Source organism: Gossypium arboreum, chromosome 6 (genome assembly GCF_025698485.1).
Source record: "Gossypium arboreum isolate Shixiya-1 chromosome 6, ASM2569848v2, whole genome shotgun sequence".
Classification (NCBI taxonomy): Eukaryota; Viridiplantae; Streptophyta; class Magnoliopsida; order Malvales; family Malvaceae; genus Gossypium; species Gossypium arboreum.
The window spans coordinates 132,406,047-132,426,734 of record NC_069075.1 but is presented as its reverse complement, the minus strand read 5'-3'; the positions used below and the strand labels follow the sequence as shown (position 1 = coordinate 132,426,734).

General features: G+C 34.0%; 2 protein-coding genes and 1 pseudogene across 2 annotated transcripts; all 3 read right to left on the bottom strand.

Annotated features, from left to right (window-relative positions):
• Positions 1-876: 876 nt before the first annotated feature.
• LOC108484068 (NADH-cytochrome b5 reductase-like protein) lies at positions 877-5,869 on the bottom strand. The gene is made up of 13 exons (XM_017787701.2): positions 5,551-5,869; positions 5,046-5,088; positions 4,690-4,765; positions 4,207-4,266; positions 4,003-4,053; positions 3,214-3,268; positions 3,020-3,090; positions 2,892-2,943; positions 2,440-2,517; positions 2,233-2,322; positions 1,989-2,102; positions 1,271-1,339; positions 877-1,173 (listed from the first exon to the last, which is right to left on the bottom strand). The coding sequence occupies exons 1-13, from the start codon at positions 5,713-5,715 to the stop codon at positions 1,117-1,119; spliced, it is 981 nt and encodes a 326-aa protein (XP_017643190.1). The 5' UTR covers positions 5,716-5,869; the 3' UTR covers positions 877-1,116.
• A 4,838-nt stretch (positions 5,870-10,707) lies between these two features.
• Positions 10,708-11,511, bottom strand: LOC108485853 (RNA-binding protein involved in heterochromatin assembly dri1-like; annotated as a pseudogene).
• Positions 11,512-18,209: 6,698 nt separating this feature from the next.
• LOC108484846 (early nodulin-93-like) lies at positions 18,210-18,811 on the bottom strand. Its single transcript, XM_017788739.1, has 4 exons — positions 18,730-18,811; positions 18,580-18,641; positions 18,413-18,488; positions 18,210-18,295 (listed from the first exon to the last, which is right to left on the bottom strand). The coding sequence occupies exons 1-4, from the start codon at positions 18,809-18,811 to the stop codon at positions 18,210-18,212; spliced, it is 306 nt and encodes a 101-aa protein (XP_017644228.1).
• Between the last annotated feature and the right edge of the window lie 1,877 nt (positions 18,812-20,688).

The window sequence follows — 20,688 nt, the reverse complement described above, 5'->3', positions numbered from 1 at the left end:
TACCTCAATATTTAAAAAGTTCATTTTAGTGTAATTCTAAAAATAATTAAAACCTTTAAAAATTTATATTTACTTTTTAAAAATTATATAATTTATATTTACTTTCTCATCAACCAAACCAAACATGTAAAAAATCTATAAGTTAAAGTTTCTTCTCTTTTTTTGTTATATAGTTCGTCTTAAATGCCTAATTAAAACTTATAAAAAACTCAAATTTAATAAATTAATATTTTAATTATAGTAGTATTCAAAATTAAGAGTATAGTGTATGTGAAGCATTGTTTTAATAAAATAAGCCACAACCTTACAACTTTAATTAAATGCTGAAACTAGAACTCATACTATTTGATGCAATGTTTTAAATGGATACATGAATCAATCATATATACTTTTGGTCAAAGATATATGAATTAATTATAATTAAAGTAGTTCATTTTTTAGTATAGATGCACTGTGAAATGATTGAGGGTAATTATTAAAAAATAGATCCACCAAATTCCAAATTATGAAAGATATTTTCTCCAAAAAGGGAAAAAAACCAAAGAAAAATCTATTTTTCCATTTTCCATAAGGGAAGCCACTTGATTTTCAGTAAACCAGGAAAAGTAAAGAGGTAAGGAGTAAAAGTTTTCAAAACCAAACCAGTCCAAACCAATAGTTAAACCAATCAAATCATCAATTATCTACCCAATTAGTTCATCAAGTTTGATTAAATAAACCATTCAAAAGTTCATAAAAAAAAAAAATTAAAACACCTTCAACTATTGATTCAACCGATCCATACCGTTCAACCGGTCTACAACTAGCCAGTCTGGTCTGTTCAATCATTGCTTAAAATGACCAACTGCTCAAATTGTAACCAATCTGATTCAGACATTATACCCACCCAACAACTGATTGCAGGGTTTCATTAAAAGCTCTGTGTCACGATTTCACTAGTACAAGCCTGTGAAAATGTACTAATTTACATTGTTTGTTTCACTACAAATATTATTCGATACCCTGGGCTTTAAATTCTGCCCAATTCATTGTTCTTTCAGGAAACATTATTACACAAAATTTATGTTGAAACCCTATGAGAGTGTCGTCTCTTCAAATCCTTGAATTCCTCTATACTCAAAATTTGTAAACCATTTGCTCAGTGTATCCGAGTTCTTTGAGTATGCCGGTTAGCTGCATGTCAAGGACGGTTAAATTTAGATACCCAAATTAAGATAACAATTAGAAAGATAAGCAAAAAAAAAAAAAAACAGAAAATGTGTTTTATTACCTCTCCTTGTGAATAGTCTTTAGCCTTATCACCAGATATGTGTTCCATCATCCCAGGTGGACCGCATACCTGAACAAACACGGGAGAGTGAGTGGATCTATTGAATATTGATCAGGTGGATTGTTTAAGGGGGTGCTTGAGACTTGCAAAATGAAATCGTAGGATTATGGCCATTTTCCAAAGCCATAACTTGATCTTTAACGAAGTTTAAGAATGTCCAGCACAACTCGAGCTCTAAAATTCAAGAAACATGACCATATGAACAACAAAGGTTCATTCAGACTAGCCCTGAAAAGAGTTGTAGTAATGCACCAAGAGATCATGCAAAAGCGTGATGTATGCTTATGGAAAAATCCTATTTGCAGGCTGCTTCTTAATCAGCATAAATAGCAACCTCAGGTAGGTTTTAATCTGACAATACCTCTAGTTTAAGAAAGCAACAGATAAATAAAAAGTTTGAGCGCATGTTTGCAAGTTTTTTAATTTTTTCTATCTTTACAAATGTAGTAAAAAGGTTCCTCTTTGTTGAACATTGATGTCAGTTCTACACCATGAGTGACCAAGGAACAACAAAGAATGGGAATAAAAATGTATTTATGAATTCCTGAAGTTGAAACGATTTTAAAGAAAAAGGTGGCTCCATTTCAGATAAAACATACTCCATGCCTTGGCAAACAGAATAAAAGAAGAATGGTTGATAATTAAGAAAGTGACTTACAAGGATAAGAGTATCTGCAGCAGGACCAGGTAAGCCTTTTGTGACCATATCCTTTGAAATGAATCCAGCACCTCCTTTCCAAGTTTTAGTTGGATTGTCTACAGTGTAGAATACCTGGAGGGAAATGAAAGATGAAAAATGAAAAATTGAAAGGAAATGAGCAAGTAGAAGTAAACAAGCAAGTTACCATTTGAATAACACGTCTACCGTTACAGCAACTATTTCATCATGAAAGAATTCATACCTTAAGATTCGGATGACTAGCAGCAAGTATATCAAGCTTCTGCTTGAGCAGTATATCATCAGGGGAGACATTGGCATAAAGCAGTGACACCTAACAGAATAAAGTTCAAACTAGGCTCATATTTGATCTAAAATAAGCACTAAACAGATGACATTCAACAATAAGCAGAAAGTTAAGGTTGCATATGTACCAATCAGATATGCCTACCTGAGTCTTGTCATCAGGGTTCTTCAGTATAGCCTCAATAACCTGAAGCATTGGAGTTATGCCTGTCCCACCTGCAATCTGTAACAACAGCCCATTATTGAGTGTAAATGGAGATCATACTTTTTCAATAATCTTGGAAAACATAATACAGTTTTGATGATAACTATTCGGATTACTTAGCAGATAATTCGATTAAACATGCAGAAACCATGTGTCCCCAAGTGATAATTGTAAAGAATATAAAACTAGCATTGGATGAATTTTAGATATTAAGTGTAAAGAACACAAAATATACCATTAGCTATATAGTTAGTATCAATTTGAAAATTAAGTATAATATATAAAATCTGTTCGAAACATTGAATCCTTCAGCATAAAGCATACAATTTCCATATGTGTTTTGCTTCTTTTGGAGAAAAAAATAAACAGGAAAGTACAAAACCAGCTCTAACCATGCCAATGTGTTTCTTCATATTGGGTGAGTATCTGAGCTTTTCAATGGGCCTGCAAGTGATAACGTATTAATTTAATACGGCTTTCAGCAAAATCCCTGTGGAACCTAGCATATAGGGATACCTACCCTTTCACCTCAACTACATCGCCTGGTTTCAAGCTAGCAAAATGCTGGCTCATTTTTCCTTCTGGATACACCTGCAAAATTTATTTTATGGACAACGTAATTCAATGTGTGCCTATTCATATGTGAGGCAAGAACATCCCCAAAAGTGGGAGAAAAAAGAGGTCAAAGAGGTGACGACATTCATCACTTCATACCTTGATTAATAAGTCAAAGTATCCCTTAGCATCTGGATCTGATATAGGAGTATACCTGATAATTGAAATTATTTCATTAAAATTATATGAACAAGTAATATCCGTTAATTATGTAACAATTAGGCTGAAACATCATTTTGTATACAAAATATCAACTTAATCTTTTGATTTCTGCATCAATGACTTTGGTGAAGAAATAGGCATACTAAGTTTAGTTTTGTTTAGAATAGGCATAAGAGATTCCAACTTTAAATCATGTCCGACTCGCACTCCACCTAAGCTTCTCCAATTACCTGATTTTAAAAGTTTCTGCTATTTCATTTATTATTCAAAAGGATTATTTTAATAGAACTCCAGATAAGCCATGATATCCATTATATGAATAGTTCTAAATAAGCAATCTCTAATGTAAATTCAGTTAAAGAAAACATATGCATATAATCCTTGAATGTGGGGTATTTTCCTTTCTTATTTTGGAAACTTCTATTTATAGACTATTATAGATTGGAAGCTCTCATCTATTTCAGTCTTCAAGAAGCAAGGCACATTAAAGACCTTACTTTAGAGGTATGGATAAACCAAAGCTTCAGAATTTTTTTCCTCAGAAGCAGATGATATTTGCCACAATAACAAAAGAATAAAATGGAAATTTGTGGAAATGCAGTTACAACATGTACAAGTAAAATAACCTAAAAGCTTTAAATGACTAATGAATCACCAACTTAGAATAATGATCATGAAAAGGGAAGTCCAAGTCAAACCACTAATGAGTTCAGTTTGTAGGCTTACGGTCGTATGACATATTTGGTTTTTCCTTCAGCATCTTGTCCTAATGGAGCCCTGCAGCAACAATAAAGCATCAAAATAGTGAATGTAGAGGCATACTACTTCTAAATCTCATTTAATATGCCCTTGTACATGCAACTTTCAAATACTCTCACAAAAACAATAAGGTTTCTAATAAGTATCTCTGCTTATATTAAGAGAACATACCTAGTAAGGATGCATGAAGCGACATCCAATCCCAACTTAGCAGAGGGATCAAATGAAAACCTGTCAATTTTGAAGAAACTTAGTAACAAATTTACACGTTCTAGGACAGCTCGAGGAAGAATTTGACAATGCAAAAGCACAAGTTGAGATGTTGATTTCAAATTTGGAAGAACAAGTTCTGTTCTGAGTCATATTTTCCTTTTGCTCTCAATCAGCAAGGACTGATTTCTTTTCCCACTTTAATTCCTATTTGAAAGTCCAGAATCCAAGAAATAGCAGTCTTCTCGATGTGGGCACAAATTAAATGAGAGAGATCAAAAAGATATTTAACTGCAAACCAAGGATTTAGAAGTAAATCTGATATATTCACTTTATCCCTATGAGCCTTGAATGTCCATAAAAATGGTTCAGGCAAATAACTAAGTTACTAAAATAGATTAAACCAATACAACATATGAAAACGATTGATTAGAAGTTATATACCTGAACAAGTGAGTGTTGTGACTAACTCTTGCAGTATCTTGCAACTTAAATTCAAGCCACTTATCAGATTTCAGAGCTGCGAATATACAGGAAAATCTTCTGAGTTAAGTACAATATAAAAAGGATCAAAAGAAACTAACTCAGATAATTTATCTTTTATGCAACCACTTTCAACTAAACTTGATGAAATAGCTGAAACTTTAAATATCATCTGACCTAGATGACTGAATTGTGAAGTTTAGTTATGGCAAATATCACCTGCTTGTTAAGGCAAGGGGATCATGACCTAGATGGTTCAACTAAACTTAGCTATTCAGTCATCTAATAATGAGGGATACTAGTAAATTTGTGCTCACCAACTTTTGGACCAGTCTCTTCATTGACTTGATCTAGATGAACCTGTATTCAGAAAGAATAATAATACAATTACAGAATTTGGAATGTACACAGTACACCGAGAAGTGCTAACAAAACAATGGTTAAAACTTAAAAGAGCTCATATATGTAGGCCACATCCAAATAGTTTAGTTTTTAATCATCAAATTTCATCAAGAATACCAAACCCACTAGAACCACCCAGATGTAACCTTTCCTAATTGAAATTCAAAACTCATAATAAGTATCAACATCCAACATTCATTTCAATATCAAAAACCTCCATATGAAACAATTCATTTTATAAAAGAAGAAATCAAATCAAAAGAAAGTCCTACCTATACATTTCACCATTTAAAAAGTAAAATGCAAATATATGTAAACCCCATTACAATAAACACAATCCCTTCAATTTCCAAGCATCTCGCAATGCAACAAAGATCAAAGAGAAACAAAACCCCGATTGGAATTTGTGTAAAAGCTCACCAAATTTGAGTCGGAGAAGCAGTAGTAAGTAGAGATTCCACCGGCAACGGCGGCGATGGTACAGAAGCGAAATCCAGCAAAACCGGACTTGGGTTGACCTCGAAATGCATTGTTGAAGGTAGCTGGGGTGGCTTTGGAGAGTCTCCTAAAGAAGGTAGCAGCCATTTTCAATCTTTTCAACGCTGCAAGCAAAGAACAAAACGCTGAATCTTTTTAGAGGGAGGGTTTTAGACTTTTATATAGTGCGTGTGGAGTGCTTCGACTAATGTCCAGTTTGCAGGAAAAAGTAATGGTACGGTGCCTGCTGTAGTTGGTTCTTTACGGTGTGTTCATTAATTATTTCCAGCCACGTTTCTTCCATCATGGGCTTTCAAACTAGTTTCATAAAAGCCCAAAAACTCAAGGGTGTTCCTTTTCTTTTAGTCATAAAGTTATTTAAAGAGGAAAAATTAGTTTTTTCTCTAAATTTTAAAGGAATAATTCATTTTAATTTACACAATAATTTTAATTAAATAATCTTCAAATTTAAAATAAATTGAAATTATATACTTTCAAAATTATGGCATAAGTATTAAATTATCAACTAAACCTTCTTACATACACCATTTAAAATATATATATTTTTAAAAAGGCAAGTAACATAGAAATTGTTGAGAGATATAACTCTTTTAGGAGAAGTTTTCGAAGTACCGTCATCATGCAACCGATCCAATCACAAAATAATCGAAGGTATTATCCTGATATTGGAGTTTTGTCCCTAGCCTTCGCGAAGAGCGATGTACGATTTGTGGAACCGGGTGTCTATATTTGTGATACCTTCAAAACTCAAGAAAGGTGGCAGCATGAGGCTTGTGAATAATAATGGAGGTACTTGAGTATAGAGTGACTTGGACCACCAACCTAAGGCTTATAGCCCACTTATCTAGACTTCTCCCAAAGAAGCCAATCTTTCCTCACTCGAAACTTAACAAACCATTCGATACAAAAGATCTCTTGCAGCCTCAGCTAACAAAAGAGGGGACAAACTAGCAAAATGAACATTATAAATACAAAGCAAGTCATTAAAACATAGTAGTTTCAAGGGAGAGGGATAAGAAAAATTGCTCTCAAGACGACCTAGTGTGTCGACACACTTGTTGCCCTCTCTAAAGTTGTGTTTGATGTTATTTTGATCAAACTTCGATAGGAATATTTTGCCATCATCAATGAGAGTGGAAAGAAAATAATTAGAATCTTGTTTTTAGTAACTAAGATAATGACAACAATTGCATCCAATTCAATATCAAGATTCTCAAATTAAAAGTTAGTTTGAGTTTATAATGAAAAGCCTAAAGTTTAGTTGCATAAGGCGATTTATGGGAAAGTAACCCAACCAAATGTGACCTAGAATATGGTGAAATTAGGGTAGGTTCACTAGGATGGCGAGGTCCAAAGTGAGGAAATCCAAATGATGAGATGCTAACGAGTCCTTCGAGATTACGGTAGGAAAAGTGAGGAGTTTGCCAAGGACTGGTCTAATCAAGTCTGCCAATGAAGGTATGTTCTAAGAATCCTCAGGCAGGAAGACGAAAAAGCTATCATAAAGGTTCACACTATGAAGCTGGTGTACATCTAAGTCGGTTTAAGGTCAACAAACATCTCATGTAAGGGAGGAAAGACGAGAGGTAAAGATAAGTTTCGCTGATATGGCAAAGTATTTGGGATATAGTTGAGTGGAGAGTTCGGCCAGAGGAAGGTCTTATAGTGAGTCGAGTGGTTTGGAGTATCGGGAGGTGTTTATTACCTTGATAAAGAACACCCGCCTTGAGCGTGTAGGGAGTTTATTTTACATTTGTTACCCTCGTGTAATAGGGTTTAATTATGGTGTAGTGAGGAACTCAATAAGTTCGTTTGAACTTACAAGAGTTTATCTGATGTTCGTAGGATTTGCAAGGTTGACCGAGGACTCAGAGGAAGGACCCAACCAAACAGCAATGAGATAAGAGACTGCAAGAAGCTAGCTAGAGCCATGCACATAGAAAGGGAGTACCATTGGAGGCTTCACTTCAGGATCAATCATGGTGTAACCAAACAAGGTCCTTAGGGTCTAGATTCTGAATTAGTTAACCCTAAGTTAAAAAACTTTAAGGTTTCATTGTAAACAAATAGTCTGATTAAAGGCAGAAATTTGAGGGACTAAATAGTCCGTAGCTTAAGGCCCTTGTTGTAAGAATTATTATTAATTTTATTTTTAGTTTGTTTTATAGCAGTTAAGTTGGAAAAAAATTAAGGATAGGTGAACCCAGTCCATTTGTGACACCCATACTCAAATTTGACAGGCCAAGTTAAGGGTGTTAAATTGGCATAAATGTGAATGCCATTTTTCTGATACTGCTCTTCATTACAAAAAACATAAATATGACTTACAATTGCATCACTTGGAGGGGATGTTCTGCTTGATCAAATGCGAATACCAAAACCTTATTCTCTAGCCAAGGTTTTATAAAAGTTATCGGCCTAATCCAAAGAGTCAAATTGCATTCTACTAGATTTTTCTTAATCGCCTTTATATATTGATCATCACGAATAAGTGAGTTAGTGACTAGTGATGAATTATTCATACATGTAACCTAGAAAAAAAACATAAAAAAAAAGTTAATACACAGTGTAATAATAAAATATGAAATTAGATGAAAATTTTAATACTTTGGTTGAAAGACAAACAATAATCGAATAGAGAGGCAAATTCCATTTTCTAAGGATTTCCTCTATTGGAAGGTGATATATGTGTGGAAATCCATTTTATATAATGCTCGTACAAAGCATGCAAAGACATCAAAATGATATTTTATTTTTATTTTTCATTTCACTCACATTCTTACTCATGTATCAAACCTTCTTTAGTTTAAAATTTTAGACTAAAGTATGAAATAAACAGTGATGAACTAACCTTTCAGTTTTATTTTCGATATATTTGAGTTGAGATGATGAGAAGGAATTGAACTGAAGTGATCAAATTTCAGTTATTCCTAAACGAAATCTTTATAATAATAATAATAAGATTAAAAAGCAAAACCTAAGAAGAACACACCTTTAGTTGATCAAAAGCAATAGGAGTCGAGAAAAATAAAGAACATTGAATAGATTTAGATTCCATTTTTTTTAGAAGAGGAACCGCCAATTTAAGGAATATTTTTAATAAAAGGTTTTTAATGTAAAAAGGATTCTCCTTTTACTGCGAAAGAATTAAATGGAAAATTTTAATATATAAATAGTGTTTAATGTAAAAAAAATTATAAAATTTCAGTCATATATTCATTTTGATCTAACGACTAGAAAAAGAACTTTACAGATCCTTTCCAAATTTAATGTCTTTAAATCATTATTTAATTGGGTGAATAAATTAAACAATTGAATCTAAAATAAAAATTAAATTATGTAATCACTGTAATTTAATTTTATCTGGTTAATTAAATAAGTTTATATATGAATTTTAATACGATAAGAATGATCATTATCTTAATAAAATTAAATTAAAATTGTTAAATCATTTAATTAAGTTTAATTAATTAAATTAAATAATTAAATATTAGGCTTGGTTTTCTATTTAAATCTAAGAGAGGTAAATTTGGAAAATTCAACCAGCCATTTGCTGGCCGTACCAACCGATTAAAGGTGAAGCAGTCGTGGCAATGAGAGTCCCCTCCTATGGGATGCCACGGGCTATATATGTTTCCCGTAAAATATAAAGGTCAAAGCAAATGTTTGTATATTACACTTTAAAATATATATATAATTTTGAATATTAAAGATAATATTATTGAAAAGAATAGTCATTAATCTCAAACATATAAGTAAATGAAGATTGAGCTGAATTGCTCGCAGCCAAAATTACAAGAGTGATTTTTCTATTGTTAAACAATTGAGTTAAGTGATTGAACTGTTAAAATAGTTAAATAATTAAATAGTTGAGAAGTAGTTATAAGATAGTTAGGGTGGACAAATGTGTAGAAAGAAGAGAAGGACAATACAATCTGATGTGCATGGTTTTGTGAATTCTCTTCTACATCTTCTTTTGCTGTTAACTGTTTCTTGATCTATAGTTAGGATTTGTTGAAAATAGATATAAAATGATATCTTACCTTTGAATGGTAATACTTTTAAAATTATTTTATAAAAGAATGAGATGGAATATATAACATAAGAACCCAAAAGAAAGAAGTAAAAATCTAATGACTCAAAAGAAAAGATGTTACATTTTCCTAAATTCCATATTCAGTAACCTAAAATATAATTGAACCGAAAATTATAATATATTAAGATTTAGGGCATAATAAAATTTAAACTCCCACTTAAATTTGTAGCATCAAATCAAAATGGATATAAATTTTAACTCATTTAAAATTAAAATAATGATTTGATAACTGAAAAAAACCGGAAGCTTTTACAGTTTCAAAACTGAAGAGAAAAATGCATTACGTCTCTAAATTATTATTATTTTAATTCCTTACAACAATAATAATAAACCTTTAAAAGTTTGTAAAGCTCATTTTTATTTTCATCGTACATTTTATACACATTTTTATGTCCAAATCAATTTTTCTTTTAACAAATAACGGGTTGAAACTTTAGTACATTTTAATTCCCATATTTAGCAAAGGGTATAACTAGTATGCCAAAGGCACCAATCATGCTTCAAAACGATGCGATGATGAGTGAAAATGGTGAGCTAAGGCATTAAAATGAAGGGCAAAAGAACGAAGATGATGGGATTTGACTTTGCTTTAAACTTGGCAATCGCCAATTGCATCTATGCATTTAAAAGCAAACAGCATCTGGTTCTTATCTTCATTATTATATATATATACACTTGATGCTTAAAGGGATCTTAAATTATTGCTCTGAGAAAGAAAAAAAAAATGCCTCCCTTTTGAGATGAACTGCTCAAAGAGATTCCTTGAATCTTATTTCTGGAATTAAGCTACCTCAACTTTGAATTAGTTATACTTTTATATTATTATTTGCTTGAATTTACCATTGCCCATTGCCTGTAATTCCTTGGACCACTCCCCCAAAAGTGGCATTCAATTATGGATGTTTTCGCCCACAGGGATTTTGACATGCACTTGAAACAAAGTATTTCCATTCAAATTTTCATGAAAAAAAAAAAAAAAAGAGTTAATGGAAGATATTTCGAAGCTTCTTCTGAGTGATTAATGTTGAGTTACATGGCTATGCTTGGAAAAAAAAAGACCTTCACCCTTTGCTCACCCTAAACGTTATTCCACTCCAAGTAGAACAAAAACTGCAGGCAACGTTCTTTTTATAAATTCCTTCTAGGCATCCCCTAAAAAGTTGAAGAAAAAAAAAATGAAAAAAGATAGTGTCAGGAACTTGATTGAATAGCTTTTCAATGGGTTATGTTGGAGATGATCAATGCTGCAATGAGTTCTTACCAAAATCCCTTGGTGTCTTGCACTTGAAGCACTCCAGCCTGCTAGCATAGTTGTGAACTCCACACCCATATCTGTGCAATCAAAATTGCAGTCATGTCAGATAAAGCATAAAGATTATTGGAATGCAATATAAACAAATTCATTAACAGAGACAATGCAGCTTATTTGTGGGATTTTACGCTCATGAACAACATTATGCAAACTCACCTAGTGCACATCCAATCGCCAGTTTTCCAACCAGGGGGAACACTCGTCTCAGAACCCATCATACTATAACCACCATAATCGTTTTTCACGGTACCGCATCGATAACAGTTTGTTCTGCTAGCGTAGTTGTGAGCTCCACAGCTGATGGCAGTGCAATACCAGTCACCGGCCATAACTTCGGTCCGGTTGTATAAGTAAGTCGATACATCAGGGCCACCGTACTTGGGGTACCCGCAGCGTTGGCATGCTTCTCTCTTTTAAAGTTCTGGTGTTGGCATGCTGCACACATCCAATCTCCTCCAGACCAGCTCATTTTTTTTTATATTGGTTAACTGTATTTTACATACCAGAATAAGTTAAATCAGCCCAGATTTTAATCCTACATAAGAAACACAAACATTTGAAAGGCAGGAAAGGAAGCTTACCTCCTTGCAAAATAAAGAGAGCCCGCAAATGTTTGTACTTAGTAGTAGCTGAATGAATAATTTCTTAGTGCAATGGGTGATTTTGGTGTTTGGGGTGGAAGGGCTATATATATACTAGTTAAGGCTTTGATTTGTGGGGACATGGATTTTGCTTTATCAGCTTCTTTTTTTTTTTTTTCTTTCTTCTCAGATGTTTAGATAAAATCTAGCTGACTCCCCATAGTTCTGCTATACATTTAACTATGCAAAGGAAGATAGCTTAGGAGTGTATGTATTCATATTCCATAGTTTCATACATACTTTCTAAATAGAATATATAACTAGACATGCCCCCCTCCCCAAAGCTCTTTATTTGATTCCCTATCATTATTGCTGAAAAACAATGTGAAATATTATTCTCTTCTCATCCACATTGCTACTAGCAACAAGGTGTTATGAGGGGACGATGTTATTTGGATACTGCTAATTCACATTTGTTATTGAAAGTTATTACAAGAATAAATTGAGATAAACCCCGAATTTCTTTTTTTTTTTATAATATTTTTTTAAAGTATTAAGGAATTTAATTTAACCCTTGGTTTGGACGAATCAATGTTGAAATGCCCATATAGAAGTTTCCTTTATTCACATCTTAAACAAAAGGAAGTAGTTCAAATACCTTGTCATCATCAAATAATCCTTTTTAGTCCTTGGATTATTGTTAAACGACATAAACTAAAGTTAAACTAACAAAAGTGTATACCAAAATATCGGAACTTGTTCATTGTTTTAAATGTTAGCTCTTTCAATTAGTCCAAAGAAACAGTTCAAAAACCTAGTCAAAGGTGGTGCATTCCACCCTGTTTGTCCACCCCAACATGGCACTGACCATGACACCACCATAGCTTCATTTTACTGATCAAACGTCACAAGTCGCCAAAATTGCTCCACCCACATGCAAAGCTGACGTGTTTGTACACGAGGAAAGACACGTCATGCTGGCTCCTGCAATATCCAAAGCTGATGTGGATGGACACGTCATCAAATGGCAGAATAGTTGTGGGGGCTCATGAGTCATGACCCAAGTAGCCAGATATACCTTCCAGGAGTAGGCTTAAGCAGTGCCGGTGCAGGTGGGATAATAAGAAAGGGTTAAGAAAAATAAGAGGAAAAATTTACTTTTTCTTTTATTGGCATTTGGAATTTATTCCTTATAATGCATATCCATTGCAAGCTTCCTTTTTGTTTCATGTTTCGATTCCCTTTCTTGCAATAATTCAAAAGTTTCTGTAGATTCACATTAACGACCTCCTCAATAGATACAAGTATGTGTCCAATACTATATATTTATTAATTTTAAAAAAAATAATGAAGAAGTTGATGTATTTCAATCTCATACCCTGACACGTGTGGAAAACAAACATGTATGGATGGTTAAATTTAAAAAAAAAAGAAAAAAAAAGGGAATGTTCTGCTGAATGTTTAACTCAGAATATGGTTTGCGGCGAACCGACGCTGGTGGAGTGGTGGGATATAGCTATATATACATATATCATGTAACTCCAAACTTTCATTTTCTTTCGCGTTTAACATTTATGTTTCATATATTTAAATATATATAAAAGTTAAACATATTCTTATGCCACACTCATCTTGAAATTATTCGGAGCAGAAAGCTAGAGAGAAAAGTATAGAGCATTTGGAGATTGGAGTTTGGGCTCCATTGCACCTGAAAAAATTCCAAGGCATGCAATGTGGTGAGCTGCATTAGTTTGACCTGCATAAAGGGTTCCAATATTGTCATTGCCCAAGATTCCTAAAACCATGTCCCTTTGCTTGCCATGCCATGCAGCACGCCAATGACAGGCGTGCCAAGAGGCCTTGTCCAGTTGATGTACAAACAATTCACCATCCTAATTTCCTAACCACTATTGGCTTTATTCATCAGCTTCACTTAGTTAAATTTAATTATAAAAATAAAAACAGTCTGGCCAAACTAGACAAGTCTGCATGGTATCTTTGTGTTCTTGTTTAAGAAAACACTAACCATTTCTAATCTATTCATTCCTCTCCAGTCTCCCAGCTTAGCCTCATTCATCATGAAAATGGTCTTTGCTTTAGTTGACGTTCAGCATACCCCTCACTCAAGGTTAATAGAATATACTGAGTTAGTACAGGTTTCTTATGAACCAAATTGCAAGGCAAAACCCTCACTGATTATGGTATTTGTGGGGTCTTCATTGCTTATAATGGCAACATATGCATAAATGCTTGATTGTTTAGCAATTACAAGATTGATAAGGAGGAATCGGAATCTTTAATCACCATTTCTTACCAGACATGGTGAATATTCCTCATGTATACAAAACCTCATAACTGTATACACATACATGTTCTTTTCAGAAGAGGTCCATCTCCCTTCAATAATACTTGAGAGAATCCTCATGGATTAGCCGTTGCTTTTAAATTTCGGATATTCCCATTTGCCACGTGATTCCAAGATTTTCAGTTTAACACTAATGAAACCTTAAATTTGGTTGGAAACATGAGGGGGCTAAATATTAAGTAAAGTTGTTTCATGTTTTTCGAAATCGATTTGAGCATCTATCATTGATTGTTGACTCTTCCAAAGAGATGATGGATATTATCCATGCAAAAGTTTCAACTTTCCAAGTGAGAAAATGACTTGTAACCCCGCATCTCTCCGAGTTGGCATCAATTATTGTACCTCATTTAGCTAGTCTTTGTCAATGCATGTGGTGTTATCGTTCCAATAAACTGATCTAAATTTCGATTTTTAAGAGGAATTAGATCAATTGGTAAAGAATTGTATTGTAACCATTGCAGTTATATTCTAACACTTGCAGAATATCAACCAGGCCAAAATGTGGCATAGATTTGAACCCTTTCCTGGGAAATGTTTGGTGTCTTGTCTAGTATTTATCAATTAATCCAGAATTAGGCCAAAATGTGGCATAGATTTCAACATTCCCTTGTTGCAAAGCAAACTCTTGTGTGTGTATATATATTTACATTGGAGTGATGGTTTCACTCCAGTTAATGTCTTGGTAGGAACCTTATTGCCTTAGATATGCAAATAGTCATCATACTAATTGAATCCATTGGTGAACCTAAATCAAGTTATTTGGAACACAATGGCTTTAGGGCTTTCATTGCCATAGAATTCTATGTTAAATTGATTTTTTTTCTTATACTATTCCCTTTCATTTTAAAATCTTACGCGAAAATGGGTGGTATTCATTACGGATAAGTTTTGAAGCATTGGCTTGACTTGATGCTTTTGCTCATACTTCCCTTATTAGTAGTGAATTGGCTAATGCCCGGTGGGTGTTTGAGAAAAGTCCTCTTAAAAGATGCAAAAAAGGACCCCGGGTTTCGATCCTCCAGGTGGCCTGTGTAATAGACAGGACGAGATCTGTTGGTGAATTGTGAGCGTTGAGAGTGGATAATGCAGTTACCTAATCATAAGGCGGAAAATATGGTAGAATGGTGGGGGAAGGCCTTTAATGAAGAGATGGGAGCAGTCAGCACTAATACTGTACAATCAAAGTTGTAACGGGGAGGACAGAAGGCTGACCCAACTTAATATTGGTCAGAGAAGCTCTAAATATGATTGCTATAAGAGATCTGCTTGCCTTCCTTGTGGAGTGTGGTGCAGAGAGGACATATGGCAAGAGCAGCCGTTTGCTGCAAATATCGAACAGGCTCCCCAAACATACAGGACAATCTCTTTGGTATGAATTAGATCGGCCGTCACTTAAACCAACACCCCGTTATGTTATACTTGAGAACGATGGTAGCTGAACAATTACGTCATTAATCAGTTTGCCCCAATATCTAATATGGGAATAATGAACCAATCTGCAACTGCCATGTGTCAATATGTACAAGTATTTCATTTTTCTTTTATTTCTTTTTAAATAAACTTGATCCTTTTCTTTTCCTTTGTTTCTTTTATTTTTCTTCTTTGCTCTTCAAAACAAGAACTCCGGTGACCGGGAAACTCATGTTTTTGGCGGAAAGTTCATATTTTTTTTCAGATTTCGGCTACAAATACCAAATTCCGACAACACTATTTTCCCTTTTTAAACCCCGATTTTGATCCATTTCACCTTTCGATTCAAAACCCATCAGCTAATTTTTCTAAAAAACTCTAATCTAATAAATAGTTAAAGTTCGATCTTGAATGTTCCTTTATATTTCTTTTCCAGCTTTTGAGGTTTGCAATTTCCTTTTATCCTAACCTAGTTAATCTTGATCTAATTTTGCCTTAAAACACTCCAACGGTTGAATCTTTCTAAACGCAAATCAAATCAATTTTGAACCAAGTAACTCAATTCGAAAGTTTTTATTTTAGGTTGAGTTTAGCTTTTAGAATAAAATTCATTTTAAGATAAAAGCATTCCTTGAGAAAAATATTTTCTCAAGCCAAAAATATAATTTTTTGAAAAGCAAAATCTTTTAGATTCTTCCTATTTTTATTTCTAAAACACTTTTGAAAGGTATTATTAAACTAAACATTAATCAATGGATTAATTTTTATAGACGAGTAGGAGAATGTATGATTGTCGAAGACGTTGCCAAAAATAAAACTTGAAAAAGATGATATACAAACAAGTACAATAAAAATAAATAAGAGACTTTAGAAAACGACAAATAGGGTCATATTTATAGAAATTGGTAATAATTTTTTTCTTTAACAAACAATTACAATAAAAATAAATAAGAGTCTTTAGAATTAAAAACTAAAATTAAAAATAAAGTAAAGTAAAAAAAAGAAGAAGAAAATAAAATATTAAAAAATCAAAGAGGAAAAACTCTAGTTAAAATAAATTCTTCGCTTGATTCAAGGGTTTGATCATTGATGTGAGATAAATTTTAATGTTCTTTAATAAATTTGTTATAGTAAATAACGAGCTTCTAGTACTCTAATCTCTTCTTACCTTCTTGATAATTAAGACAATTGTCATTTAAAATTTTCTTTATTGACATGCAACTTTATAACGTTCGCTTAATAATTTAATTTAATTTATAATGAAAAACACCCAATTCTAACCAACAAACACATTATTGGAATTTATTTAAGTTAGATCACATGCCCCACACTATACAAATAATCATGCAGTCGTCACAAATATTAGAAATTAATTGATTGACTAATTATCTAATTGACAAAATAATTATTCTAAGCTATCAAATATCGGTTGAATATTTAATGAACTTAAACAGTTGTAATTATACCGAAAGACATGCAAATACTAAATAGTAAAGAAAGATTAAAAACAACTAATTGGTAGAATCAAATTTCGAAAATTACTTTAACTAGAAAAGAAGAGAAAACAAAATAAAATTAAAAACGGCTAGTTGGGAGTCCCCCTAATCTTAGCTAATCATGTCTATTTATATGAAAAAAATACTATAATGGACAAAATATAAAATTACCCTTAATTAAATAAAACACAGTTGTTTAGGTTTCTCGACTATTTTCATATCAAATTTCCAGACCATTTTTGGATGTTTTATTGACGTTTTTGGGTTTCATCCGTGAAATAAATTTAAATAGATATTTCAATTCTCTTCGAATTGGTATATTATGGGCATAAAATAGATGTCTATAGCTCAAGTTATGACTAAAATAATAAAATTGCACTGGGTTGAAAGTTTAAACCGCAAAAACTTAAAAAAATAACTTATCAAAGAATATACTTTAAATCCAAGTCAATTGATGATGAATGTCGAATATCATGAAAGAAAATTGTTTAGCTTTGAACTTTTTTATGCTGGAAAGTTAATTGAACTGAATAGCTTATTGTGCGAAATGTGAAGTTAAGCAATTCAAGGTTCACCGGTATTGTTGTTAGGGATACTTGAGATGTTATTGTAATTGAGTTTCTGAATTGAGAACCAATACATCTCGGGTTAATCTAGCTTTGGCCTAAATAGATATAACCTTTGTAGGAAGCTGTTGCATCAAATAATGCAAATAATCATCATACTATGTTAAATTGATTAGAGGACTTTCATTGAGTTCACCCCCTCGACTCTCTTTAGAATTCTATGTTATTTTCCTTTCATTTTAAAATCATGAGGAGAGATAGATTCATGGACAAGTTTTGAAGGTTGGGCTTGACTTGAAGCATTTGTTTATACTTTCCTTTTTAGTATATATGAGCAAACTAACCAACTGGACAATGCCCAGTCAGAGCTTGAAAAAAGTCCTCTAAGACATTCATTCTCATCATTTCAACTATGGTTTCTGGTGGTGAAAGTTTATGCAGTTGCCGTTATTTTTGGAATGAATCAAAGGTAAAATCCAAATACAAGTCTTATGAGTTTTGTTACATTTGACTTATGGATACATGCCATCCAGATTTACTTATAGATGGAAGTGAATTTACCTTGTGCACAAAGCTCTGATCCTAGTAAAGAAAACCCATCTTTATTTTATATATTGAACAGGCGATGAATCACAGTGAGTGGAACAAATGGTTTTCTAGAATACTAAATTCACCTCCCCAACCCCTTCTTTGCACCCCCTCTTCTTAGCCGAGTGATCAAAAGAGTAGTGATTATGGTGTAGACCAACTTGAATTTACGGTTTCATGTTAGGGACATGTTTGAATGAGTTCTTGCGTGCTGTAGCTAAAATAATTTTGTCTGCAACTATAAAATAAGCAGCTTTGCCACTGCAATCCAATCAAAAACTTCATTAACAAAAGTGGAATTTATACTTAAAAATACCTTCTAGAGCTACTTGGTAATTAAAAGTTGAAGATGATAATGATGATGAATAACCTGTGGTGATAATGAGAGCTTGTGCAGTGTGATTAAGATTTGCTCTTGCCCATGGCAGCATTCTCACACTGGCCATCTGCAAATACATGTCAAACACCAAGTTATTAAAATGTTGGACTCAATCCTCCCTTAGAAAAGGTTTACTACAGATATTGAAGCGTTCTTACAGTTGGAATGGCAGTGGCAATGCTAGCAACAATGGCTGCCTTAGCTCCAGCAACTACGCCCTCTGGTTGGTTCAAAACAAAATCACCGAGGAAACCCAGCATTCGTGAATGTTGGATGTTGAAAGTGGTGTGTGAAGTTAAAAAGCTTACCATGAGAGCAGCGCTTGGCAAGGGCCACCTTTTGGTCAAGTGAAGCCAAGGTAGAAGAAGATTGAGCCACGCTTGTAGCCATGTTATAAGATGATTTCCAATGAAACCAAGTCTAAGAAAAAAGATGGTATGGATTGAGTATAATTAAGCTACAAAGGATTGTGAAGCTTTGAGTGAAAAAATTGTTAGAATGCTGCTTATTTATAAGCAAAATATTGGAATTGAAGTGGGTTTAGAATTGGTGGGTTTGGCTTGAATTCTAGTGCCAGAGACGCTTGTTTTCTATTTCATTTCTTTTATTGTCGGTTTTGCTTCTTTAGCTCTGGTGTTAGAATAATAGTTATTCTGGTAATCAGTTATTGCTTAACCGATAGTAGTTATTATTGGTTAGTTTCTGTTGTTTTGTAACTGCATGCACTGCTATATTAGCATGCACTGCTCCCTCGCATTGAATAAGTTTTTACACAGTGTTTCTTGAAGTAATACGAGCCTGTTTCTCATTTTGAGTTCTAAACTTAACATGGTATCAGAGGTCCCTTCCTTCCTGGGCACTGCTTCTTGAGTTTTCTTTATACCTCATGGCTCCTTCCAGTCTGTCTGTGCAGTCTGCTACTCCGATGGCTTCTGCTGTTTCTGATGGAGTTGATAGTCGTTTGTTTTCTACCAAGAAGATCAAGATACTTCTTGATGATCATAATTACTTGCTGTGGCGCCAACAGGTGCTTCTAGCCATTAAAACATATAGACTTCAGCATTATATTGATCCTAGCACTGTTCCTCCATCCCTGATAATTCTTGATGATGCTGGGGTATCTCAAACAAATCTTGAGTTTGATCGGTTTGAGCAGCAAGATAGTGCACTTGCTTCCTGGTTGCTGTCCTCGGTAAGCCCTTCTGTTCTTCCACATCTTATTGGGTTAAATACCAGCTTTCAGATTTGGAATGCTCTTGTTGGTGTCTATGGTAGCAAATATACGTCTCAGTTAATGTTTTATAGACGAGCGTTGCATTCATAGAGCAAGGCTGATCTGTCCATGCGTGAATTCTTGATAAAAAGTTAAAAGCTTTTGTGATCGGCTTGCTGGCTGTGGTGAGATCATTAGTGAGCAAGAACATGTAACTGCTATTCTTAATGGCTTGCCTGCTGAATATGAATCTGTTGTTACGATAATTACTGCCAGTCTAATTCCTTACAGTGTACAAGGCGTTACCACTATGCTGCTTGATGCTGAAGCGCGTCAGCAGCTTACACAACTCACAATGATGGATTCTCCTAGCTCGGCCAATACAGTTTCTAATGCACTTGCAGTATCTGACAGCAATAGCCCACCATCTTATCGACCCAATTCTAATTCTCGAGGTCGTGGTCGTGGTCGCTTCTCGAGTTCTCGGGTTCAATGCCAACTGTGTGGGAGATCTGGTCACTTGGTTGATCGGTGCTACTATCGTTTTGACACCACCTACAAAAGCATGAACTATAGGCCACCTCCACCTCCTCCTCAAGCGAATATGTGTTTGTTCAGCAGTGGCACTTCGTCACCTTGGATGTCATCTCCTATAATGGGTGCACCTTAGCATGCACACCAAGGCTGGTTTGGTTCTCTAGCAAATGTTTCTTCCTGGCCCAATTCGTTTGCTGTTGGTTCGGGTCAACATGGAGGTTTACCTACAACTGTTCCTTCACACCCTCAGGCTTTCCTTGCTACCCCTGATACAGTGGCTGATAATACTTGGTATCTCGACTCAAAGCCACTCATCACCTCACAAACTCTCCTGCTGCTTTGAGTGACAGTAGCTCTTATCTGGTCCGTAAAGTATATGTTGGCAATGGTATGGCTCTTCTTTGTCAAGTCTCTTCGGTCAGTCTTCTTTTCGCACTCAATCCGAGCATTGTTCATGCGGTCCTTATTGTTTGTGCCCGAATAACCAAAAATCTTTTGTCGGTTTCAAAATTTGCAA

Excerpts from the sequence above, each read along its gene's own strand:
- LOC108484068 (XM_017787701.2), bottom strand. The coding sequence starts at position 5,715 with ATGGCTGCTACCTTCTTTAGGAGACTCTCCAAAGCCACCCCAGCTACC. Across the intron at positions 4,267-4,689 it reads CACAACACTCACTTGTTCAG|GTTTTCATTTGATCCCTCTG; the intron begins GTATATAACTTC and ends CAAAATTGACAG. Across the intron at positions 2,944-3,019 it reads GATGTAGTTGAGGTGAAAGG|GCCCATTGAAAAGCTCAGAT; the intron begins GTAGGTATCCCT and ends TATCACTTGCAG.
- LOC108484846 (XM_017788739.1), bottom strand. The coding sequence starts at position 18,811 with ATGGCTACAAGCGTGGCTCAATCTTCTTCTACCTTGGCTTCACTTGAC. Across the intron at positions 18,642-18,729 it reads TGCCAAGCGCTGCTCTCATG|AGGGCGTAGTTGCTGGAGCT; the intron begins GTAAGCTTTTTA and ends TGAACCAACCAG. Across the intron at positions 18,296-18,412 it reads AGCTCTCATTATCACCACAG|CTGCTTATTTTATAGTTGCA; the intron begins GTTATTCATCAT and ends GCAGTGGCAAAG.